General features: G+C 42.3%; 1 protein-coding gene across 5 annotated transcripts in view; it reads left to right on the top strand.

The window, feature by feature from the left end:
* Positions 1-26,510, top strand: part of ANAPC1 (anaphase promoting complex subunit 1) — an 89,256-nt gene that overhangs the window by 59,196 nt on the left and 3,550 nt on the right. For all 5 annotated transcript variants that reach the window (XM_040993524.1, XM_040993522.1, XM_040993527.1 and 2 more), the window contains 13 exons: positions 1,102-1,178; positions 1,648-1,738; positions 1,835-1,888; positions 2,751-2,944; positions 9,430-9,516; positions 12,210-12,327; positions 13,166-13,243; positions 13,567-13,634; positions 14,934-15,072; positions 16,750-16,836; positions 18,645-18,740; positions 20,925-21,123; positions 25,663-25,797. In XM_040993524.1, coding sequence (XP_040849458.1) covers positions 1,102-1,178; positions 1,648-1,738; positions 1,835-1,888; positions 2,751-2,944; positions 9,430-9,516; positions 12,210-12,327; positions 13,166-13,243; positions 13,567-13,634; positions 14,934-15,072; positions 16,750-16,836; positions 18,645-18,740; positions 20,925-21,123; positions 25,663-25,797 — 1,423 coding nt within the window. The remainder of the gene's footprint in view (positions 1-1,101; positions 1,179-1,647; positions 1,739-1,834; positions 1,889-2,750; positions 2,945-9,429; positions 9,517-12,209; positions 12,328-13,165; positions 13,244-13,566; positions 13,635-14,933; positions 15,073-16,749; positions 16,837-18,644; positions 18,741-20,924; positions 21,124-25,662; positions 25,798-26,510) is intronic.

The raw sequence follows: 26,510 nt of genomic DNA, 5'->3' as shown, positions 1-26,510 counted from the left end.
ACATAGTGGCTAGCTGCCTTGCCTTACTTAGATGCACCAGGATCGCATATGAGTGCTGGTTCATGTCCTGGCAGCTCCACTTCTCATGGAACTCCCTGCTTGTGGCCTGGGAAAGCAGTCAAGGACGGCCCAAAGCCTTGGGACCCTGCACCCACGTGGGAGACCCAGAAGAGGCTCCTGGCTCCTGGCTTCAGACTGGCTCAGCTCTGGCTATTTCGGCCACTTGGGGAGTGAACCAGCAAATGAAAATTCTTTCTGTAAACAGGATTTACCTTTCCAATAAAAATGAATAAATTTTTCAAAAGAAACCTCGAAATCAAATTTGTAACTGTCCACTGCCTTTATTCATCTGTGTGTGTTTCATATTCTTGGTTTCTTTTTATTTGGAAAATCAGTTTATCTTTCAGGTTATTGGATAGCTTATTTTTTCCAATACCATCATTAAAAAGAAATCCCAAAATAAAGCAAAATTAAAAGAACCTTATATGAACACCCATATGGCCAGGAGATTGTGCAGTTAATATTTTGCTATATGAACTTGGCTTAATCACATAGCTATCCTTTTAGCAGTTCTTATATCTGACATTTTTCATGAATTTCAAAAATTGCACAGTGATAGATTGTTTAGATTATGTATCGTTAGTTAGAATGTATTATTTAATTACATTTTTTTGAAATAAAATTTATGTCTCATAAAAAGCATAGCCCTTAAATAAAATTTTCTGTTTGAGATTTTACTAATGCATGCCCTGTGGAAAACAGTCCTGTATCCTTCCTGACCCTTTTTATACTCTGTACTCTCCATCCCCACTGCAACCAAATTGGTTTTTCCCTAAAAATATTTATTTTAGACTTATTGATAGTAATGACATCACATACAGTGTATGTACTCTTTCTATAGAACTTTCTTCACTCAAAGTGATTTTGAGGTATCGTGTGTATTAGTAATTCATCTTTGCTATTTTCAGAGTGCATTTCATTGTGTAAATATACCCTAGTTTTTATTTTCTTTTCTTGGACACCTGGGGAGGTTACTCTTTTAATTATTGAATACTTGTAACAAATATTGATGTCAAATATTCTTGCTTTCTGTCTTGACAGATTATAAGAGAAAATAGCATCTCTCTCAGTGAAATTGAGTTGCCCTGCTCAGAGGACTTGAATTTGGAAACTTTGTCGTAAGTAATGTAATATTTAATACAACTTTTACCAGATAGATACCTTAATGTGAGCTATGTGGAACTCATGTTGTATATTTGAATAATTCTGAGTCCTCCATTAGATGTTTACAAGATTATCTTTTTTTTTAAGCTTTTTGAGGTGTGAAGTTGCTGCCCACAAAAGGCAGTATAAGAGATTTGGCTTATATATGCTCATTTTTTTATCCATTCCATGAAAAGGCTAGGCAGCCTTTGAGCAGTGTGCAGAGACGGGCTTCATCCGGAAGGACGGGGAGGGAAGGGTGCTTCCACCCGAAGCCAGGCACCATGGAGCTCAGCTGCCTGGGTAGAGGCAGTCCGGAGCCTTCCCAGGAGAACATGAGCAAGGGGAGAGAACAGGAATGTTTGCTGTCTTTATCCCCAAGACAATCAAGAGTGAGTTTTAATGGAAAGCAGTGCCAGATGCACTCTCTGTCTCTGTCCCCAGGCAGGCACACGTCTACATCATTGCAGGGGCCTGCCTGGCTCTGGGCTTCCGGTTTGCCGGCTCAGAAAACCTGTCAGCATTTAACTGCTTGGTAAGAACAGTCTCAGTTTGTTCTGTTCTGATTTTTTTTTCTAACAAGGGATTATGATGCTTCATTTAACTTTAAATTTTTATTTTGTTTTTCCAGCATAAATTTGCAAAAGATTTCATGACCTACTTGTCCGCACCCAATGCTTCTGTAGTAAGTCTTTCTACAGTTCTAGTTGTGAATAAAATTAAACTTATGTGTTATTAAGTATCTCAATGTGTACAGTGGGAGATTTGAATTGGTCCGTGTTTGTTTTTTTGTTCTGGGTTAGGTGAGATTGTGATTACTCTTTTCTTGTTACATAGTTTTAATTTATTTGAAAGACTGAGTTAAACAGAAAGAGGGAGAGACGGAGAAGTCTTCCACCTGGTGGTTCACTGCCCAAATGGCTGCAACAGCTGGACCATCTTCTGCAGCTTTCCTAAGCACACTAGCAGAGAGAGCTAGATTACAAGTGAGACTGCTGGGGACTCGACCTGGTGCTGCAGACAGCAGCTCTACTCACTGCGCCGCAGTGCCGGCCCCAAAGCTGACCGCTGGTGATTATGCTCAGGCGCCTAGTTCTCGTGACAACAGGAGATTAAATAAGAAGAATATAATAGGTGTAGATTCTTATATGTTACTCTGTCTCGGTACTGAATATTAGGAATTCCTCTTTAAAAGCAGTTAGTACTTTGATCATCATGTGTCCATGATAATACGGTGGCATTATCAAAAATTGTGTAAGAATTATTTTTTGAACAAAACTATTGCTTATAATACATCACTAGATGTATTAAAGATTTAAAATTGGAAAGATTTTCAATACCGATGCAGCTTGAAAAATAACTAGTTACAAGGCAAGATTTAAAGAAAGCCAAGCTACCAAGTAAATGTTTTTCTTCTTGATACTTTATTTTTTGAAAAATGTGTAAGTTACAGGACGTTTGCAGCCTTGCATTGCTGGCTGATTTAGCTCTGATGATAAAGCAGTGTAACACAGGTGCGGCAGTGCCATCTAGTTTTGCCTTTTCAGACAGGTCCTTACAACCTGGAAACGTGCCTGAGTGTGGTGCTGCTGTCTCTTGCCATGGTGATGGCTGGCTCTGGGAACCTGAAGGTGTTACAGCTCTGTCGCTTTCTGCACATGAAAACAGGCGGTGAGATGAACTATGGCTTTCACCTCGCCCACCACATGGCCCTGGGCCTTCTGTTTTTGGGAGGAGGAAGGTAAATGAGTGTGGTGTTTTTGTTTTGGTTTGGTTTTCATCTCAGTGAAAAGTTCTCATGATCAGAACTGTACAAGTGACTTATTTTGATTTTGAAGGTACATGGCAATGTTAAACTCAGTTGTGACTAGCTGTTTGCTTGGGTAGGTTTATTGTTACACATTAAGGGCTTCCTTGTAGGTTAGCCAGCAGCTGGGGTCCACTCAGAATTACGAGTCTTCCTCTGAATTATCAGCATCGCTGCATTTCTCAGGAGAATTCTAACCAGTACTTCTAGGCAATGCCTCTGTTCCCAGCTAGGTAAAGGCTTCCTGCTTCTGTTGCATTGCTTTCTCAGAAGGGGCATGAGCAGTGTTGGTCACTAAAATACTGTTTAATTCTTCTTAGTTTTCAGCCTTACTGCTTTCTTTTGCAGCATTTGTCATTCTTCACATCTTCATTCTTTTAAAGACTACCCTAGGTTTTAATTATCTGTATTGTATAAGAGTAGTCACATCATAGGAGTACAGGGCAGTGAACTGTTTACTGTAAAAGCCTCTGTTACCCCGCAGGTCTACATTTGGAACAGCACTGGCAGTTCAGAGCACCTAGCTCTGTCTCTACCGATCACTGTCACCTTCTCCCTAAAGATAACCCCTGTGTGGTCTTCTTCCTTAGATTGATGCTGCCCGTTTTGTATTTGTAAAGATTAGTTTATTTGTTTTTAAGGCAGAGTGATAGAGAGGGAGAGGGTGAGGCAGAGAGATCTTCCATCTGTAGGTTTATTCTTCAAATGCTTACAAAGGCTTGGGCTAAGCTAGGCTAGGCTAAGCTGAAGCCAGGAGCCAGGAGCTCCTTCCAATCTGCCACATGCGTGGCAAGGACCAAGTACTTGGACCATCATCTGTTGTCTTTTCAGCTGCATTAGCAAGAAATTGGGTTGGAATGAAAGCAACTGGGGCTTAACGCTGTGCTCTGACCTAGAATGGAATTGTTCCACAAAGCCTGTTCCAACCTGGTCTTGAAATTTAAATGAAATCATACTGTTTATAGTCTTTTGTGCCTAACTCTTGCTCAACATCATGTCTGTGAAATTCATTCATGCTGCCTGTGTCAGAATCTTACTCAAGTTTCAGTATTTTGTGGTGTAACTCTACTGTAGAATATTGATTTACTCTCTGGTGATGGTTATAGTCTTTTTTAATGTTAGCCATCTGGTGAGTATATAGCCATGACCCATTGTGGTTTAATTTTCAGTTCCCTGAATAATATTGGACACCACTTTATATTTTTAGTAGCATATGGGAAATCTCCTTTTGTGATGGCCAAGTCTTTTCCTACCCATTTTTCATATTTGTCTATTTAAAATTCAGTTGTAGTAAAATACAGATACCAAAATATATAATCGTACTGTAAGTATACAGCTCAGTAGTGTTCATTTTTTTTTGGAGTCATACAGCCAGTCTGTTTGATTTTTTTGTCTTGTGAAATAGATACTCTATTCCCCTTACTCAGTTCTCTGTTTTACCATCCCTCCACCCTGCGCATTCACTGTGTACCCTTTGGTTCTATGAATTTGGCTGTTTTCATTATTTGTTTAAATATTGTTTTCATCCATTTGAAAGGCTGAGCAAGAGAGAGAAATTGAGAGCAGCAGATTTCATTTGCTGGTTCACTTCCCAAGCATTCTCCACAGCCAGGTCCCAGCCAGGAGCCTGTAGCTCCATCAAAGGTCTGCCGTGTAGATGACAAGGACCAAAGCCCTTGGAACTGCACCTGCTGCGTTCTGGACGTGTTACCAGGATGCTGGATGAGAAGCACAGTAGTCAGGACTTGAATCAGCACTCAGTCTTGAGTGATGGCTTGACCTGCTGGGCAACAATGCCCACCCCTTAGGACTTCCTGAAGTTAGGGCCTAGCCTGTGGTCAGTTTTGTATGTCATAGCTGTCTTCTACTCTTTGGCTTACCTTTTTCTTCTCTCAGGGTAGTGTTTTGATTTTCTTTTTTAAGACTTACTTATTTGAAAGGCAGATGATAGGGAGGGACAGAGAAAGAATTTTCTACCCCCTGGTTCACTTCTAAATGGTCATGGTGTTTGGGGATGGGCTAGACTGAAACCAGGAGCGAGGAACCCCATGCTAGCCTCCCACAGGAGTGGCAGGGATCCAGGTACTGAGGCTGCCTGCCACTGCCTTCCCAGGTGCTGGAGCAGGGAAATGTGTCAGCAGCAAGACAGCTGGGACTCCAACTGTTAGACTGGATTTCACCAGTGGCAGTCTTAGTCACCACTGCAGTGTCACAGTGGCCACCTGATGCAGTTATTGATAGCTGTCCTTTATCAGTTGTCCCAAGATATTTCTTTTATCTCTAGTAGCTTCTCTGTTTACATTTGGATCTAAAATCTACTTGAGGTTCCAGTGCAGTAGCCTGGTGACTAAATCCTTGCTTTGCATATGCCAGGATCCCATATGGGCACTGGTTCAAATCGTGGTGGCCCCACTTCCCATCCAGCTCCCTGTTTGTGACCTGGGGAAGCAGTGGCAAAACCTTGGAAGCCTGTACCTGCATGGGAGACCCAGCAGGGGCTCCTGACTCCTGATTCGGATTGGCTCCACTCTGACTGTTGTGGCTACTTGGGGAGTGAACCAGTGAAAGGAATATGTTTTACTCTGTAAATCTGCCTTTCTAAGAAAAATAGCTAAAAGTAATATAAAATAATGTAAAAGTCACTAAGCTGCGAATTCTACTGCAGCAGTATCTTTATATAAAAAAACTATTAAACGGGAACCTGGTACGGTAGCCTAGTGGCTGAATTCTTGCCTTCCATGCACTGGGATCCCATATGGGTCCTGGTTCGTACCCTGGCTGATCCACTTCCCATCCAGCTTCCTGTTTGTGTCCAGGAAAGTAATTGAGGATGGCCCAAGTCCTTGAGATCCTGCACCCGCATGGGAAACCGCATGGAGAAAGTTTCTGGCTCCTGGCTTTGGAGTGACTCAGCTCTGGCTGTTGCAGCCACTTTGAGAGTGAACCAGTGGGCAGAAGATCTTCCTCTCATCTCTCCTTCTCTCTATAAAAATCTGACTTCCCAATGAAAAAAATAAATACATTTTTAAAAATAAGAAAAGAAATTACCTGAAACTGTTTTTTTTTCTGTATGTTTTTATTTTTCTGTATGATTTTTTTTCCCACTGCTACTGAAATTTTCCTTTCTCCAATATGAAGCATATGTGTGTGCTTACTTCTGGGCTGCTAGATTCTCTCGGTATGTTTTCTTATAGTTGCATTAGTACCACCTTGTACATATTTTATTTGAGAGGCACAAATGCCAGAGAAAGAGAAATAGATCTTCCACTTCCTGCTTACTTCCCAAGTGACTGCAGTGGCCACCAATGTGCCTGACAGAAACTAGGACCCCAGAACTCTGGATTCCCATGTAGGTGGCAGGGGTCCCTGCATTTGAACCACCTTTTGCTGTTTTGCCAAATGCATTAATTAGCAGGGAGCTGGAGAGGAGTTGGAGCAGCCGGGGCTTGAACTGGTGTTTCAGTATGTGATGTGCTGGCATCTCGGGTTCCATCTTAGCTTGCACCACATCGCCGGCCCCCAATTATTGTTTCTAAAGTCTTGATATCCAGTAAAGTACATTCTTCATCCTGGGTTTTTTTCTTCAAATGTATGTTTTTTTTTTCTTGCTTTTTTGCTGTTTTCATATTAATACCAGAATTTGTCATTTCCCACATTATGTAGGCTGATAAAACACTGATTACAATTGCATAGATTCTATACATTTGTTAGAAGGGAATTTTCCAGGTTGTGCATATATGGTATGTGGCTTCATTTATTTAGCTCTCATGTATCGTCTGACTTTGGCCAGCTGCTAAAATTTCTTGGCCTGAGATCAAGCTTACTGTTGGAACTTTCAAGAACTATGTAAAGTAAAGATCTTTGGAGAAGTGTGTTTATGTGCCTAATGGAATTGTTGAGAATTAGAATAGTTAAAGAAGTATTGCTATAAATATTCTGGATCATTTATGATTTCTTCTTTTATTATTTTTTAATTGCTTCTTTCCTTTCAAAATAAGCCCCTGCATTTATGTTGGGTGCTGCTTCATTTGGCCCTTGCATTGTGACTCCGTCTGCTCTTTCGTGCTAAACAGATGTTTTCTAGCTCAGCTTTTCAAGGGATTTTGGTATTTTAAGCGGTTATAATATGTCTTTTATATCTGCATTTAAGTAAACTTTGCGTAGCTACATCGACACATTGAGTTCCCGAATTTATGTCATTGTTTCTTAATATTTATCTTTGACTTTTCTTTTATCAAAATTTGTAGAAAAAAAAATGGCCTGTTACATGCACATGCCAAAAAATGGTATCTTTTTTAATTTAAATTTTGGTCTGTCTTCTTCCCAGTTACTTAACTGTTTGATATGTATGATTAATGCCAAGTTTTTTGACACTGTAATTATGAACACAGAGACATGGATGGAGATTTGGTTGTATGTGTGTGTTTGTATGTAAAATGGTATATACTTAGAGACTGACACTGTGGTATAGCAGGAAAAGCCTGTGTTGCTGTATTATACACACACACACACACACACACACACAAACACTGATTGGAGTCTGGCTGTTCCACTTCTAGTCCAGCTCCCTGCTGACGTGCCTGAAAAGGCAGCGAAGGATGATCCAGATCATTGAGCCCCATCACCCATGTGAGAGACCAGAAACGAGCTCTGTTGTTTTTCCAAGTCGTAGCAGGGTGCTGAATCAAAAGTGCAATAGTTGGGAAATGAACCGGTGCCCATGTGGGATGCCAGCACCATAGGCAGAAGTCTAGCCTACTTCACCATGGTACTGCAGCGTTATTTTATATGATGTCTTATACTGTTATGTTTTTCAAAATATTTGTTAGAAACACTCTAGAATTTTAATGTAATTTACCTGCTTGCTATATTAAATTGGAGCAACAGTAAAATGTTTAAACTTAGGAAAATTCCAGAAGATCCTTTGCTGAGAAAATTTATCCTTTTTTTTAAAAAAAAGTCATATTACATTAAGAACAAGCAGTTTATATAAAGTCAGATTGCTATTTATATACTCATTGCACTTTTTAAAGATTTATTTATTTATTGGAAAGTCAGATATACAGAGAGGAGGAGAGACAGAAAGGAAGATCTTCTGTCCGATGATTCACTCCCTAAGTAAGTGCAATGGCCAATGCTATGCCGATCCGAAGCCAGGAGCCAGGAACTTCTTCCGGGTATCCCACACGGGTGCGGGGTCCCAAAGCTTTGGGCTATCCTCGAATGCTTTCCCAGGCCACAAGCAGGGAGCTGGATAGAAAGTGGAGCTGCCAGGATTAGAACCTGCAACCATATGGGATCCTGGTGCGTTCAAGGTGAGGACTTTAGCCACTAGGCCACACCGCCAGGCCCTACTCATTGCACTTTTAATGTTAACTTTTTCCCCTTTTTGCTCATCATTGTAAAGGAGTACTCATTTTACAGAAGTAGAAAAATGTTTAATGTGTCTGGTGAAAGAATTCAAAAGTCAAGTTCACAGTTCTGTAAATAGGCATAAATGAAACAAATACAGGTCATAAACTTTATGCATGACTTTTTTTTTTAAAGATTTATTTTTATTATTATTTTTTTTTATTGGAAAGGCGGATATACAGAGAGGAGAGACAGAGAGGAAGATCTTCCGTCCCATGATTCACTCCCCAAGTGAGCGCAACGGGCCGATACTATGCCGATCCCAGGCCAGGAGCCTCTTCCGGGTTTCCCTCGCGGGTGCAGGTTCCCAAAGCCTTGGGCCGTCCTCGACTGCTTTCCCAGGCCACAGGCAGGGAGCTGGAAGGAAAGTGGGGCTGCCGGGATTAGAACCGGCGCCCATATGGGATCCCGGGCGTGCAAGGCGAGGACCTTTAACCACTTGCGCCACCGCGCCAGGCCCTATGCATGACTTTTTAAAAATGTGTATGTATATATTTTTTGAAAGGCAGAGTTACAGAGAGAGATCTTCCATGCACTGCTCACTCCCCAGATGACTGCAGCAGCCAGGGCTGGGCCAGGCTGAAGCCAGGAGCTTCGTATGGGTCTCCCTTGTGGGTGTCAGTCACACGAGCACTTGGGTCATCGTCTGCTGTTTGAAGGGAGTTGGATCAGAAGTGGAACAGCCAGGGCATTAAGCTGACATCCGTGTGGGCTGCCAGTGTTGCAGATGGTGGCTTTACTTGTTATGCCACAATGCCTGCTGTGTGTGACTCTTAATATTTACGATTGAATTCATGGTCCCACCACTAGGGTTTAGCCTTAATTTTGTTTATTATATTCAAGGACTGAATTTACCAATTATGAGATGTTGCTTCTGTTTTCAGTATATTGTGGATGATGAATAGTAACTGAAAACATTCACACCATTGACACAATTTATTGAGTGAGTGGCTCAGCGTCCGGTTGTGCAGAGGGCTGTTGGTGACATGTGCCCTGTCCGCCCACAGGTATTCTCTGAGCACCTCCAACTCCTCCATTGCCGCTCTTCTCTGTGCTCTTTACCCGCACTTCCCGGCTCACAGCACCGACAACCGGTGAGTCCAGAGTCTGCCTTCACTTGGTACCTTCAATCTAAGTTCCCCCAGAGGATAACTTGGTTGTGTTTTGGTCTCTTGAGTCTATTTCCAAATTAGCATTGTTCTGTCCCTGAACTTGTGCTTCTGGTTAAATCCCTTAAAAAGTGTCTTTCACAAAATATTAGGGCAGAAGAGAACTTTGGCCATCTAGTGACTGATTGTTGTTCCCTCATTCTCAAGTCTGTGGAATTGCTGTGAACCCCAAAGTGGCCAAGACCAAGTCATCATCTGGGCAAAAGTCACCGAGCAGAGGATAGTAACCAGAGGGGGTTTCAGGACAGTGTTTGCAACTATTTCCAAGTAAAACATGCCTCTGATTGAGGGACAGTGTTTCTGAGTCCTTTCTTACTTCCCTCTTTTATATTAATGTAGAGTTGATTTGTGTAAATGACACTGAAGGAACCAGGAAAAAAATAGCAAAATACAGCATAAAATTAACACGATTGAGAAGTAGTGAGAGCAGTGAAACCCCAGTACATGTGTAAGTGGTCCAGAAGCTTCATATTTTTTATAAGACTTATTTATTTTTTATTACAAACTCAGATATACAGAGAGGAGGAGAGACAGAGAGGAAGATCTTCTGTCTGATGGCTCACTCCCCAAGTGAGCGCAACGGCTGGTGCTGCACCAATCCGAAGCTGGAAGCCAGGAATCTCCTCAGGGTCTCCCACACAGGTGCAAAGCTTTGTGCCGTTCTCAGCTGCTTTCCCAGGCCACAAGCAGGGAGCTGGATGGAAAGTGGAGCTACTGGAATTAGAACTAGCGCCCATATGGGATCCCAGTGCGCTCAAGGCGAGGACCATAGCCGTTAGGCCACACTGCCAGGCCCAAAGCTTCATATTTTTAAGCACAGAACAAGCGCACTTCAGCTTCCCTAGAAGTTTCTGAGATAGCTGATTCCTCTTGCTTATGAGGAAAGAGAGAAAAACAGCTCCTTGAATCACAGCTGGGGTGACCCCTGTGTTCAGGAGGGTCAGAGCGCTCGCAGAGTACTACCTAAGCCATCTTTGCTGAGCACAGTGTGGTAATTACAGCCAGTGTCAGAAGAAAGAAAGCTGTTTTACAAGTAACCTGATCTGAAATCCAGACTTTGATGATGGGATGGTGGGGTGAGAGTCTTGTTAAGTCAGTGCGTCTCTGCCTCAGGATCTACTCTTGTCATGTAAGAAAGATTTTTGAGTTGTTAAAGCAAATTTTTGGCTCATGTACAGTAATGAGCCACATTTATATGTTCCTGATCGTAATGTAACTTAGTTATTTAGACAAAGCAATTTGATGATAAACATCAAAAATCTTTATATAATTGATAAATAATCAGGGTTTCTCAGACCTTAATCAATTTTTTAGAAATAAATTTGTGGGAGTAGTATATTTCAATGAGATGAGGGAGCCTTTTGTTCATAATTTTTTGAAAATAAAATTTTCATCCTTCTGGAATAATAAATGATAAATAATTTGTGAATTATTACAGTCTAAAATGCAAATCCTAAAGTGCAAAACATTTTTTGAAAAAGTAAAGCATGATTACACAAAATATTGTCATAATCTCAGCTGTAAATTTTTAATGTGCTGTGTATTTCAAGGAGCTGTGTATGTGTGTGTGTGTGTGTGTGTGTGTGTGTGTTATTTCGAGTAAGGTTCACATAGAAGAACTTTGCTATCCATGGGAAGTTGGTATCCTTCTGCTTTCTTACCAACATCCCTGGCTGGCAGGGGTCAGGGGAAGAACTAGAAGAAACCTGAGGTGATAGAGGTGCTTGTATTGAACATAAAGAGAACTTCATGGTGGCCTGAGCAATCAGTTCCTTAGTCGGTATTTTTGTATTCAGCTAAGTTTTACTTTCCTGTAGACCCACTCAACTGTGAAAACTCAGATAAAGAACTCTTGGGTCAAGATAATTTTACAGGAAAAAAAATTCAAAGATTTGTTTATTTATTTCGAATAAATAAATATCAGCAAGAGGAACAGACAGAGAAAGAGGGCTTCCCTCTGTTGGTTCACTCTCCAAATGACTGCAGTGGCTGCAGTGCATAGGCTAGGCCAAAACCAGGAGGCTGGAGCTACCTCAGTTATCCCATATGGGTGCAGAGACCCAGGCACCTGGTCCACCTTCTGCTGCTTTACTAGGTGCATCAGCAGGGAGCTAGATAGGAAGTGGAGCAGCCAAATCCTGAATCTACTATGCCACAGCACCAGCCCTCTAAAAGAGAATTTTGCATTGATTTTTTTTTTAAATTTTCTAATTGAAAATTTGTTTATTTGAAAAACAGAAAGAGGCAGAGTTCCCACTCACTAGTACTCTTCCTAATACCCGCCCACAACAGCTTGAGCTTGGCCAGGCCAGCACTGAAAGTTGGGGACTCAATCTAGGTCTCCCACATGATGGAACCGTGATTTGCTGCCTTCCAGGCTGTATATTAGTAGGAATCTGGAATTGGAGGCTGAGCCAACACTGAAATCCAAGGACCGTGTTGAGGGATACAGGTATATCCCAACTGGCAGAATACTTTCCGGCCCCACCATCACTCCTGCATTGCTTGTCCTTGAATCTTGTCATCTTTTCAGAGTGTTGTGGACTTGAAGCTCTTTCTCTCACTTTGGGGCAGCTGCTGTCGTCAGTTGTTTGTTACCTGCCCTCTGCTTCGCACAGGTACCATCTCCAGGCTCTGCGGCATCTCTATGTGCTGGCTGCGGAACCCAGGCTTCTGGTGCCTGTGGATGTGGACACGAACACGCCCTGCTATGCCCTCATAGAGGTGACCTACAAGGTAGCTCTTCCTCCCTGTCATTGATTTATGATTCTGTTACCATTCATCCATCTTTGCAGGTCAGAATCTTTCAGTAAAAGGTTGGTTTCTCATAAAAATTGGAGCTTCCAGGCTCGTTGGACATCCCATCCAAGCCATTGAGGCCCATTTAGTGTCTGTGGCTATGATTGTTTTAGGGGTAATCAATTACTCTCTTGTCCTTACAGCTTATAGTTTGAACATGTTCCTGTGTGTTCTAAAAAGACCGAGTTCTGTTAGAGTTGTTAGCTAAATACTTGAAATTCCAAAATTGTGTATTTGTTGAGAGACCTTCCGTTTAGATGTATATATAGATTTCAGATCCAATATCCTTCATTCATTTGAGAAATTATTAAGTATATTTTGTGTATCAACACTGTTAGCTGCAGGTATACAAAATGATATTGTTGTGTTCCTTCTCTTCACTGGCCATGGATATGGTGGTAATTGAGAGTATGAATGGAATTCAGAGACATGCCCTTGTCCAACTTTAGAGGGTTGAGATGGCTGTCACAGTGGACAGTGCTTGCGTTGTAAATTACTAGCTGAGAGGAGCTTGCTTCCAGTGAAGAAGATGTGTGCAAAGACCCAGTGTTGCTGGCATGAGATGAGCCAAACTCAAAGCAGTGAGAGGTGACACAAGCTGAGTAAAAGGATTGAGGCTGTAGTCCTTTTCTAAGACATAAGTATCAGAAGTTTATGTCCCTTAAGTCTCTGGACACACTGTGGGTGAGGATTAGGTTTGGAGTAGTGCTTGTTCCTTTCTGTGGTTTTCAATGATTGGCTTGTAAACTGTGACTGTACTGTTACATTTGCAAAGGGCACTCAGTGGTATGAACAAACCAAAGAAGAATTGATGGCTCCTACGCTTCTTCCAGAACTCCACCTTTTGAAACAAGTAAGTTGGGCTTGACTTAGGGATGCTTGTTCAAGGGGTAGATTAAAACAAAACTGTATCATTACATAGCTATGAAACTTTGGTAGAAAACAAGACAACAGCAGCAAAAGGAATAGTTGCTTAGAACAGAAAAGAGCTTATCTTAGAAAGTTCCACTAGTAGATTAGATGGCTCAGATGTTGAAGCTTGTGTAATTTTTGTCTGGAAATGGAGTTTGGTCATCTCCAGCTGCCTCCAGCTAAGTTGCTCTGAGAGTGGGTTTCAATTTGTCAGACTAGGACTCTGAAATTGGGGGTTGATTACGTTTATGTTTGTCTTGGCAGATTAAAGTTAAAGGCCCAAGATACTGGGAGCTGCTTATAGATTTGAGCAAAGGAACGCAACACTTGAAGTAAGTATGTTAGATTTCTCAGATGTACCTTTTAGGAAGAGTCTAGGAAGTATATAGAAGTATGAGGGAGGGTATCGGTTATTACCTTGAGTGTTACTTGTTACTCTTTCATCATACAACATAATACACAGTGTGCCTTGAGTAAAGTGTTCTGTGTATTTGAAAAAGGATTTACATTAGAAAGTGAAAATTAGAAGTCAGATATCAAACATAAATATTTATTCAATGAGAAATTTGAACTAATTTGGAGGCAGTAATGGAATTATCTTTTGATAAATAATTTAATAAAAGTTTAAGGGGACTCTATTATATTTACTGATGTTTATTATACATCTTCTTTTGTGTCTTTATCATTTTTTGGTTAGGGTTAGGGTAATAGATTTCTTTGGGTGGGAATAGCCATATTCAAGTAATTACTTTGGCATGTTAATAATTTTATCAATAATAAATAATTTTAGGTAGTATCTAAATTAAGTCTTTACAAGTTTCCAGAAAGCTTAATAAGAATGTAAGCTGTTAACTCTCGATTTATGTATTCCCAGGCAGTTTGTGTAATAGCTGTTCTTTTGTGTTGTCTTACTTTTAGTTCTAAGCATTCTTTCTTTCTGCTACCAGTCAGTGAATCGGTATTTTAGTACTTCATGCATCTCATGTATGGTGCAAGAGAGTGTAAAAAATACCAAGATATGTCAGATAAATACCATCTTAGAAGCTCATCTTTGAGAAAATAATCAAAATGCCTTCTTACTTAGTAAGTGCCATAATTCTAGATGTCACAGAAAGGCAAAACTTTAATTTGGGTTGTCATGTAGGGATTGATTTAAGTTTAGGCCAAATACATAGTCATTTTTTTAAGGATTTTTTTAATTTATTTGAAAGGTAGTATTGAAGAGCAAGGGAGAGACAGAGATCTTCCTCCTGTTGCTATATTCCCCAAATCGCTGCAACAGCTAGAGTTACCCTGGACTGAAAGCAGACGCCAAAAGTCAGGACCTTATCCGGGTTTCCCGTGTGGGTGGTAGGTGCGTCAATATTTGGACCATCTGCTGCTGCTTTCACAGGAGCATTAGCAGGGAGCAGGTTTGGAAGCAGAGCAGCTGGCTTGGACCGGTACCCATATGGGCTTCTCGTGTTGCATGTATCATCTTAACTGCTCTATCACAGGACCGACCTATAGGTAATCATGTTCTTCAGTGGAAAATGAGAAAGACTTCATCTTGTGAACTTGGTATTGGAAACACCTTTCTAGTCAAGAACTGCCGATGTTACCTCCTATTAAATTCATTCTTTTTCTTTTAGGTCCATCCTTTCTAAGGATGGGGTTTTATATGTTAAGCTCAGAGCAGGTCAGCTCTCCTACAAAGAAGATCCAATGGGGTGGCAAAGTCTGTTGGCCCAGACTGTTGCCAACAGGAACTCTGAAGCTCGGGCTTTCAAGGTAGGGTGCGTTGAGAGGAAGTACTTCCAGATCCCACTTGCTTCCTCTCTCATCCCTCTTGATTGGAAACACTCATTGGCCGCAGACTGTTTGCTGGCTTGGGGAGAAAATACTTTAAGATTTTTATTTAGTGAAAAGGAGAGTCATAATGTGAGTATATCTTAACACTATAAAACTTTAATGATTTTATTATTAATCCTTTCATAATAGAGATGTACTTAAGTCATAAAAAAATTGATTTTTTTTTGCAAGCTAACACTCCAAGTTTTGAACTACCTTTTGTTTCTTAAGAATTGGAAAGGATAAATGGAAGATCTAGTCTTTCGTCAGTGTGCGTGACACTTATTTGCATGATACTTGAGGGCCAGTGAAGCGGTCTTTGAAATGAAGAAATAGACGGATCTATATTCCAAGAGAATATGAAGAATTTCGTATCTACTGGGGCAGAATCAGTACCAAATTTGTTGTACATTTTAGAACTCAAATAGAACTCCCGCACCAGAAATATATTCAATGATCTAGCATTGAAATGCCTGAATTTAACTCCTTTTTTGGAGTCCCAGGAGCAAATATCTGCCTGTTGAAGTCCCCGGGAGCCCAGAGGATGGTTATGTACAGCAAGGTGACAGCTGAGCTGCCAAGTGGCAACTAGAGGATTGGGTCAGCATTGTTTGTTTCTCCAGGGAAGGACACAGCTTGTTTTAATTCAGTTCAAACATTGCATTTTGTTTACTTGTTGTTATGTCTCTTTTTGGTTTTGTTACGAGTGAGCCTTTGTTCTCAGGGGTGATGGCAGGGAATTTTGCTTAGCAGTATTCAGTAGGTCAACTCAGTACTCTAGAGGGTTTGTGGACAAAACTTGACTTACATTAGTATAATTGTTTCTTCTAAAAGTACAGTCTATCTCAAAGACTCCAATCCAGTTGTGGAGAAAGCAGGTCTGAGTTTAGAGTTGAGTTCCAATGGGGAAAGTATGTACTTTCAGCTTCCTTCCTGTTAGTCAAGAAAGATTATGAATTTCAGAGTGGAAAGTAGTTGTAATTCATTTTCCGTCTTCAACTTATGACAGTTTGTTGTTTGGTTTGTTTATTTGTTTTTACCAGCTTTTTATTGTCTTGGTAAAATATATGTAACACAGTTAACCCTGGTAACCCTTTGTAAGAGTGCAAGTTTAGTGCTAGCCAGCACATGCCCATTATTGTATAGCCATCACTCATCTCTGTCTGCCTCCAGGACTCTGGAGAACTTGAAACACTCGCTTCTCATTCCCCCTCCTGCCCCTGGCCATCCCATTCTACTTCCTACCTCTGTGACTTCAGCTAGGCTAGTACCTCATCTGTGTAGAGCTGTGTGGTACTTGTTGACTGTGATGGACTGATTGTGAGTGGTAATCTTTTTCCTTACTGCCTTAGTAACAATTATGTTTCCTGCTAGGCTTTCCAGGGAGGAGGGGGGAGGCTTTTGGGGGCTTGAGTTTTAGAAGAGAGAGGACCAGTTTATTAGTGATCTTTTGGTAACATATCAATGAGACTCAGGCAAGTTTGCAGCATCTTAGGTATGTGGGGACATTAACTGAAAGGAGGGTGGCAGTTTATAGCTGCACACATCACAGTGGGAGCCTAAGGAAAATAATCTTCTACTGTCTCACATGGATTATTGTGTTGTTTTTTTTTCTAGCCAGAAACAATTTCATCATTTACGTCTGATCCAGCTCTTCTGTCATTTGCTGAATATTTCTGCAAACCAACTGTGAATATGGGTCAGGTATGCATCATATTTGGTTTCTTAGCTCAAGCATAGCACTACAGGGTTTATTGTTTTGTTTCTTCTGTGTGTTTTATTTTGTTTTGCTGCATGTAAATCAACAAAACCATCTGTGATATTGGTACCTGTCCTTGAAATTGACAACATGCCTCAGGAGCATTGGGTGCTTTTTGCTTGGTAAAATGTTGATTTTTCTGTAATAACTGCCTACCGTGATAACAGAGCCGGCTTAGATGTCTGTGCATGGGGTAGGTGTTGTAGCTTAGCAAGTGAAACTGCTGCCTGTGGTGCAGGCCCTTCTCTATGGGACTGGTCTGTGTTCTGGCTGCTTCACTCTCTATCCAACTCCCTGTTATTGGCTGGGAAGAAGATCACTCAAATGCTTGGGTCCCTGCCATTCATGCCGGAAAACAAGCAGCTCTGTTGCAGCCATTTGAGGAGTGATCTAATGGATGGAAGATCTCTCTGCTTCTCTCTTTCAACTCTTTCAAATAAATAAGTGAAACTGTTTTTAAAAACAAACAAATAAATAAATAAATAAATGTTCCTGGACCTGGTGTAGTACTGTAGTGGCTAAAGTCCTCACCTTGCATGCGCTGGGATCCCATATCGATGCCAGTTCATATCCTGGCTGCTCCACTTCCCTTCCAGCTCCCTGATTGTGGCCTGGGAAATCAGTTGAGGAACGGCCCAAGGCTTTGGGAGACCAGGAGGAAGCTCCTGGTGCCTCACTTTAGATCGGCTCAGTTCTGGCTGTTGTGGCCACTTGAGGAGTAGAACCAACAGATGGAAACTCTCTTTCTGTGTCTCTGCTTCTCTCTGTAAATCTCACCTTCCAATAAATTAACACACAAAAAAAATGTTCCTTACATGTTAGTTTGGTAGCTTACAGTTTCTGGCATCCGTTCTCGCACTGATTCATATTCTCAGTAGTTTACACCTTTCTCTTCCTATGATTTCATTTTGTTTAGTTTTCTCTGTATGTTACAACCCCTCTTTCTGTTAGTCATATTATCTGTTTTCCTCAGAATCCCAAGAGTGCTTTACTGCTCTTTCATTAAATCCACCATGCAGAGAGAGAGAGATGGAATGTGGGAATTAGATGATCTGGAATTTATACCCTTTGTCTCTAGGTGTGTGTGGCCTTAGGAAATGTGACCTCTTTATTTCCAAAAGTAGGATTACACTGGAACCTATATTACAATGCTGTTTTGATGGTTCAGTGAGGTCACCTTCCCCTCTCTTATTTATTTAAGTCTGAGTGTATGTTAGATCCTCTGCTCTGTACTTTATATATAATTTTCTCATTTAATTCTTACCCTGAGGTTAGGTCCTCTGTCACTGTGGTTTAGAGGCGAACCTGCTTCTCAGAAATGTGTCCTAGCTACTAAGGCTGGGGTGTGCCCCCGAGAGCACAGTTCCCGGATGGGGTCCGCATGCCCCTCCCCAAGCAGCAGTTGAACCTATTGTCCTCCCAGGCTTGTTCTGCTCAATGTTCTCTCGCGTCTTCCTGGAGGCTGTGCCCTGTTTCTGAATGCCTCCCCAGCAGCCCAAGCGGGGACACGTGGTGTGAGCTCATTTTACCCTAGTCCCTCTGCTTTCCACAGTGCTTCAGCTGGCCTTTGGGACTGAATTCCATTTTGTTTTTTAATTGTTTACTGTTGCATGTACCAAGAGTTTTTGAAGAAAATCATTGTTTTTTGTCATTTACTATAGAGCTTAAGAATAAGCCTTAGTAGTTGTAACTGTTTCTTTGAATTGGCTTTGAGCTCTGTGTTCATGTGTTGCAATATCCTGACTTTCCACAGAAACAGGAGATTCTGGATCTCTTTTCTTCAGTGCTCTATGAATGTGTGGCTCAGGAGACTCCAGAGATGTTGCCTGCATACATAGCGATGGATCAGGTATGATCCCCAAACCTGCTCCAGTGTTTAATGACTTTATCTGTGTTTCAAGTATCCTACCAAATAGTAGGACAAGATGCCCTGGATGTCTTCCCTTTTATTTTCTTGTTTGCTTTTAGAAATATTAAAAAGGAAGGCCTAACAAAGTTAAAAACACTCCTAAGAGCTTGGAGTTTACAAGACAGAAATGTCCCTTCTTTGGGGAGCGGTCCTCTTTTCCCTTTAGTCCTTTGACCCCTAATGTGGAGAGAAGGACATTCCCTCTCTCCCTCTCTTGGTGTCCTCCTGTGGTTTCTTCCCTCCTTCCTAGTGAAGCTGCTTACTGGAACACTGAATGAGCAACAGGGGATTGAGTTCAGTTCCATGAGGATGATGCTAAGTGATACTATACTTACATGATTCAACTTGCCAAACACTACAAAATCTAAGTGGTGATTTGGGGAGTTAGGGCTTACTTTTAGATTGATTTCTTTCTTTCTTTCTTTCTTTCTTTCTTTCTTTCTTTCTTTCTTTCTTTCTTTCTTTCTTTCTCTCTCTCTCTCTCTCTCTCTCTCTCTCTCTCTCTCCCTCCCTCCCTCCCTCCCTCCCTTCCTTCCTTCCTTCCTTTTTTTTTTGTTAGTGTTATTTTAAAAGAGCCTAAAAAAGGCAGTAGAAAATAATGCTTACCAGCTCTCCTCATAGGTTAAACCAATTTATCACTTTAGGTTATTGGTAATTCATACTGCTTTAACATTTATTTGAGAGAGAAAGAGGAAGAGCCGATTCTCATTCGTTGATTCATTGCATAAATGGCTGCATGGGCCATGGCAGCCAAGTCCAGGCGGCGGAAACTCGATCTAGGACTCCCAAGTGAGTGGCCGGAACCCCAGTATGTGAGCTGTCACCTAGGGTCACCCAGTGTCCATGTTAGCAGGGAGCTGGGATTAGGAGCCAAGCCAGGACTCAAACCCCGATATGGAATATGGGCATCTCGACTGACATCTTAACAAATATGCCCAGCCCCATACTTTTTAATAGGATATTTCAAAGCCAAATTTGCTTTCAGTCAAGCTAATAATTTCCTGACCTGGCTAGATTTGGGGAATATTAGTACAGATTCTCAGGTCTCATTCCATATGTATTGAATCAGGATTTCTAGAGTGAGATCCAGAATTTATAGTTTTGCAAAGGCCTTTAACTGATTGGTATACTGAGTTCACACAGGAGCAGTTGGGACTCAGTGTCTGAAGCCAAAGGGATAATCTAGTGGAGAAATAATCCTGTAAGCCAAGTGTGGAAATGCCTGAGGAATCGCATTGTACCAAATAACAGTCCTGATTAAATACAGATTCCGGCTTAAGTAGATGGGTCCCCATGCTGCTGCCTCGTAGAGCGGAATGTGTCAGTCTGTGGTGTGTGTGCTGTGCTGCTCTTCGAGTTGCCTCCCTTTAACACCAAGTAGGAAGCTGTGTTTTGTAGTTGCTGGCTGGGGATGTCTTCCCTCTGTCTGAAGGTGGCTCTCAACAGCAGCCAGACCAGGAGTGCTTCTGTCATTGTCTGATCCCTGCCATGCCATTGTACCCTGCCTGAGTTCCTCATAGGGGACTAACTAAAGACCTTTGGGGTCCTAATTATTTAGGGTCTTGAGTCAAGAGCAAACCCTTGGGCCTCAGCGCTGTGGCCTAGTGGCTAAAGTCCTTGCCTTGAACGTGCTGGGATCCCATATGGGCAACAGTTCTAATCCCAGCAGCTCCACTTCCCATCCAGCTCCCTGCTTGTGGCCTGGGAAAGCAGTCAAGGACAGCCCAGGGCCTTGGGACTCTGCACCCTCATGGGAGATCCGGAAGAGGCTCCTGGCTCCTGGCTTCAGATTGGCTCAGCACTGGCCATTGCAGTCACTTGAGGAGTGTACCATCGGACGGCAGATCTTTTCCTCTCTGTTTCTCTTCCTCTCTGTATATCTGCCTTTCCAATAAAAATAAATAAGTCTTTAAAAGAGCAAACTCTTTGCTGGCCCCCAGGGACTGCTCAGGCGGGGTCCTGTTGAAGATGAGGGGAGCCCTGTCACTGTTCTCAGGGAAGGGCCCTGTGGGGGCAGGTTGCACCAAACCACAGAAGGGATCCCCCACTGCACTTATGTTAGGGTCACATTTAAAAATAGAGCACCTCACTCACCAAGTGGATTACTGTTCTCTCCTCCTCAAGGCTGTAAGAAGACTTGGAAAAAGAGAAATAGCTGATACCTCCGAGCTATGGCAGATTAAGTTGGTGTTAGAATTCTTCAGCTCACGCAGCCATCAGGAGCGGCTACAGAACCACCCCAAGCGCGGCCTTTTCATGAACTCCGAGTTCCTGCCCGTGGTGAAGTGCACGATTGACAACAGCCTGGACCAGTGGCTGCAAGGTAATGGTGGCCTTGGACCCTTGGGCTTCTAACCTGCACTGGACTCCCAGCAAGACACAGCCAGATAAGCCAGAGTGGCTGTAGGAGTCATGTTTCTAGCTAGGTGAATTGGATTCTGATTATCTACTTATACTTCTTTATAAAGCATGCACACAGAATGTGTATAGCATTGTAAATATCTCTTGACTCGGAACGTTGGTTTTTTTCCCAAGCATCGGATCAGGTTTTCTTTCTGGTACTTCTGTCTCCTGTTTATTAGGCCTGTGGCCTGTCACCTACCTGAGACCAGCTGTCATTTCTGCCCTTTTTTTTCCTCCACTCTCTGTACTCTTAGGACTTGCTGTATGTGTGGGGGGGGGGAGGGTGATTTTCCCAGCCCCAAGAGCCAGGCAGTGAGCCCTGGGGCAGCGTGGAACAGTGACTTTCTGTCACAAGTGCTGGCTTCTGATTGTGTGAAATGACAAAGTTATTTATAGAAGCGTCAAAAGTTTTTTCTCACGGAAGCAAAAAGGTGAGGCCTTTTGACTTCGGAAATCTGATATAAGTCAACTCCATGATTATTTTTATTCTTTTTAGTTCATTGAAATGCTTCCAATAAATTGCTATTGGCAATTTGGTTTGGATAACTACCAAGCCTAGCAGTATCATTAAAACAGTTCTTGCTTGATTCTTTAAAGCCGTTGATAATCCTAAGAACTAAAAGAGTTTGAATACAATTCAGTTAAAACTATCCATCTGTGAGTCTAGAAAACAAGTTTCTGGAGAAAATTTGAAACAAGATTGTAAGACATATACGTTGAAAAGTAGCAATTCCGGGCCCGGCGCGGTGGCGCAAGTGGTTAAAGGTCCTCGCCTTGCCGCCCGGGATCCCATATGGGCGCCGGTTCTAATCCCGGCAGCCCCGCTTCCCTTCCAGCTCCCTGCCTGTGGCCTGGGAAAGCAGTCGAGGACGGCCCAAAGCTTTGGGACCCTGCACCCGTGTGGGAGACCCGGAAGAGGCTCCTGGCCTGGGATCGGCATAGCATCGGCCCGTTGCGCTCACTTGGGGAGTGAATCATCGGACGGAAGATCTTCCTCTCTGTCTCTCCTCTCTGTATATCCGCCTTTCCAATGAAAAAATAATAAAAATAAATCTTTAAAAAAAAAAAAAAAAGAAAAGTAGCAATTCCAAATTCTTTGTTTTTTAAAAATTAATTTCTTTTTATTTAAAAGTCTGATTTTACAGAGAGGTCTTCCATGCACTGGTTCACTCCCCAGACGGCCAGCACAGATGGAGCTGAGCCAGTTTGAAGCCAGCAGTTTCTTTTGGGTCTCCATGTAGGTGCAGACTCCCAGGGCATTGGGCCGTCCCCTGCTGCTTAGTAGCTCGTGGAGGAGCTGAATCAGAAGTGGAGTATCCAGGACACACACTGGCCACCTGTATGGGATGTTGGCACTGCAAGGAAGGGCGTTGGCCTTTTGAGCCGTCACACTGGCCCTGGCCCCTAAACTCTTTTTTACTTTAATGGCTATATCGTATCTGTCCTTTTCTAGAGGGAAAATATGTTACTTCATTGGTTTTATTATTTTAAGTCACTTTAGCATTTGACCCCTTTTTGATAACCTTTGCTACTGTTAAGAAATATGTCTTTAAATGCTAGCAACTTCTCTGGTCTGCAGGTTTCATACATTGAAATGAACTTCCGTAGTGACCAGGCTCTCTCTCACATAGTGTCCTGGGTCATCTTTCTCCCCACAGTGCGCTGGGTGATTTACAGCAGTGCTCTGAGCCGCCATCAAATTTTGCTTTTTCATTCTCCCTTACTAATAGTGTGTCATTTTTAGTGTAGAACTATAACCTCCTGTCTCATAGGTGTGTGAGCAGCTGGGTTTGCGGGGGAAACAACAGCGGGACTGAGGTGGAGAGCCTGAGTCGGCCTTCACAGTGGTGACTCCGAAGAAATCGCAGATGCATTTATAGACTTTTAGGATCAGTCATTGTAACCCCAGCTACAGTTATGGAATCTGAAAATTGCAGATGCTTCCTGTGCTCTGGTTTTTTATATATAGTTCCTCAAATTCTAATCTTGGAAAAACAGGTTTTAGGTTTTAACTGTCTAATAAGTGTTGTGGAAAACATAAAACATGTGGAAATTAAAGAGCGGTACAATCCGAGGAGATCAGGCACGTTCAGGGCGGCGTGGCCGTGGACGAGTGCACAGTCACTCCTGCCATTCTTCTTTCGGCTGAGCCTCATCGTCACCGCATTCAGGAGATTTTTTTGCTTTCCTAATTTGTGCCATTTTAGTTTTCCACCAGTGAAGTTTTAAATTTTTAATTATATCATTGTTTTTATATTTTATAGTCTTAGTGATTAAGTATAGTATATTATTCTCAATTTGCATTTCCTTAATGACCGGTATACTTTTATTTTGCTCATTGCTTATTCATTTACCTTTTGTTAACTGTGCCTTTCAATTTCACTTTTTTTTTTAAAGATTGATTTATTTTTATTGCAAAATCAGATATACAGTGAGGAAGTGAGACAGAGAGGAAGATCTTCCATCCAATGATTCAGTCCCTAAGTGACTGCAACGGCTGGTACTGCGCTGATCCAAAGCCAGGAGCCCAGATCCTCTTCTGGGTCTCCCACTTGGGTGCAGAGTCCCAAGACCCTGGGCCATCCTCAGCTGCTTTCCTAGCTGGATGGCAAGTGGAGCTGCCAGGATTAGAACCGGTGCCCATATGGGATCCTGGCATGTTCAAGGCAAGGACTTTAGCCACTAGGCCACAGCACTGGGCCCTCAATTTCACATTTTTACAATTGTCTATTGATTATTAAGTCATAGGACTTTTTATATATTCTGGCTACAAGTTCTTTCTTAGGTATGTTTTGCAAGCATTTTATTCACCTGGATACCTTGCATATTCATTTTCTTCAAGTTTTAAGTGTGGATGAAGCCCAGTTTCTTAGTTTGTGGAGTTCTAAGAAATCCTGCCTACTCCTGGCCATAACAACTTTTGTTATGTTTTCTATTAAAAGCCTTACAGTTTTGCCTTTTACGGTCATGTTAATGATTCATCTCAGCTTAACTTTTCCTGTAGTGTGAGGTAGGAGTTGAAATTCACTCTTTAAAAATACGGATACATAGTTATCCCCAGGACCATTTGTAGAGAAGACGTTTCTTTCTCATTGACTTGCTTTAGGGCCTTTGCTAAACATCAGTGGACTGAGGAAGAAGAGTCTGTATCTGGAGTCAGTGGGAGTTGGGAGAGGAAAGAGAAAGAGAAACAGAGACCCTCCATCCGCTGGCACACCTCCTAAGCAGCCAGGGCTGTCCCAGGGTCAGGCTAGAGCCGAGCTCCGTCTGAGGCTTCCACGTGGGTGGCAGGGACCCATACTCTGAGCCGTCACCTGCTGCCTTCCAGGCTGCACATTAGCAGGAAGCTGCAAGTGAAAGTGGAGCTGGTGCTGGAAGCCAGGCCCTCTAGTACGGAACACTATGCCAAGTGGTGTCTCACCGCTGTGCTAGATGCCCATCTCCATTACTGTAGGGTTGGAGTCAGCCTTGGAATCAGTGTAGTGTCTTCCTGCTAAAGCCCTGTTGGGAGGGAAATTTCTAGTGTTAGTTTAAAACATATAAGAAGAAAGGTCTTGGTAACCTATGTTTTTACTTCAAGAAACTAGAAAAAGGAAAGTAAATCCAAAGTTAAACAAATAAGAGCAGAAATCATTGAAACTGAAAACGATAGTGATAAGTCAATGAAAAAAACAAAACAAAACTGACAGGTATGAGAAAGCCATTGAAGGAAAGCGAGGAAATGCCATGCTCACATTTCTTGATAAGCTATTCAAGAATCCCTTCTCTCCTTTAATTTCTGTTCCTCTGCTGCTCTGCCCAAATCCCAGGTGTGTCCACCTCCCAGTAGACTAGCATCCTCATTGTTGTGTTCAGTGAACTGCAGTTCTTGGCTCATTTCGTCATTACCATTTTGAGGCTTCCAACTAATTGCTGTGTCATAGGGACAAGAAGACGTTGACCAGTGCGCGGGAGTGGATCTTACCATGGTTCCTCTACAGTAGCAGATCACAGGGGAACTGGCTTCAGAAATGTGGTGCTTCTGGTCCTGCCCCACCCAGAACTACCTAGTCAGAGATTGTGCCTGTCTGTGTGTTAACAAGCTGTTGAGTATGATCCACACTGGGGTTGGGGAGCTTGTGCTAGGGCTGAGGTCCATCTCCTCGGATGGCATACAGTAGAGGGAAGGATGCGAGAAAGCTGTTTGGGGGAAACCATAGTTGTCCACGCTTTCTTGACACTCAGCACAACTTGTAATTACACCTTGGCTTGTGTCATCTCTCTCCTCTGGAGCACCCCAAACTCTGTAATGATAGGTATGTGGCCTAGTTTACCACAATATAAAAACTTTACCCAGTATAGTACCCAGTTACCATATGGCAAATACTGTAAAAATCTTGATGAAAAGGAAGAGTAGAGTATTCCCTGTGCCTTTTGATTCTATTGTCACTTGTTCATTGCATTTGTGTTTCTTCCACAGCCGGGGGTGACACGTGTGTGCACGCCTACCTCAGCGGGCAGCCCTTTGAGGAATCTCAGCTGACCATGCTGGCCTGCTTCCTTGTCTACCACTCGGTACCTGCTCCGCGCCACCTGTCATCGGTGGCACTAGAAGGTACTTGCATAGCCAAAGTCACCCTTTCATACCACCATTACCCACCTGCTTAGGTTTTTACTAAGCAGGAAAAAATTTCTAGTGGGTTATTTTCTCTAGTTCTTCATTAGTGTTCCATTTTCAGCCTTAGGATTTTTTTCCATTAAGAAAGAACCTATTAACTACACGTGTGTCAACTTTCATTGAAGTTCACACAAGGGTGGGTTCTAAATAGAATTCCAAACACTGATCTGTACCAGTGTCCTAGCTGTTTATTTCATCCTTCTATGTTAGCTCAGCCTTTAAGATTGGTTAATTTGAAAGGAAAGTCACGAGGAGAGAGACAAAGTTCTTCCATCTGCTGGTTCAGTCCCTGGATAGTCGCAAGCTGCAGGGCTGGGCCAAGCCAAAACCAGGTGCCAAGGACTCTGTGGTCTCTCACATGGGTGACAAGGGTCCCAGTATTTCAACCATCTTCTGCTGTTTTCCCAGGCACAATAGCAGGGAACTGGATCACAAATGGAACAACCAAGACTCCAGCTAGTGCTAACAGGGGATGCCAGATTTGTGGCACAGCGGGTTACGTTGTTGTCTGTGTTGTCAGCACAAATTCATTTTTTCATTAAATCTAAATTTTCAGTTGCTTCTTTTTTCTAAGATACTGTCTATGTAAGTTTATTAGTGAGATAGAAACAGACAGGAAGTGTTCCCACCTGTTGGTTTCCTCCCCAAAT

This window comes from Ochotona curzoniae, unplaced genomic scaffold (assembly GCF_017591425.1).
Source record: "Ochotona curzoniae isolate NIBS_2020 unplaced genomic scaffold, NIBS_Ocur_1.0 contig_883, whole genome shotgun sequence".
NCBI lineage: Eukaryota > Metazoa > Chordata > Mammalia > Lagomorpha > Ochotonidae > Ochotona > Ochotona curzoniae.
This window is presented reverse-complemented; position numbering and strand designations above follow the sequence as displayed.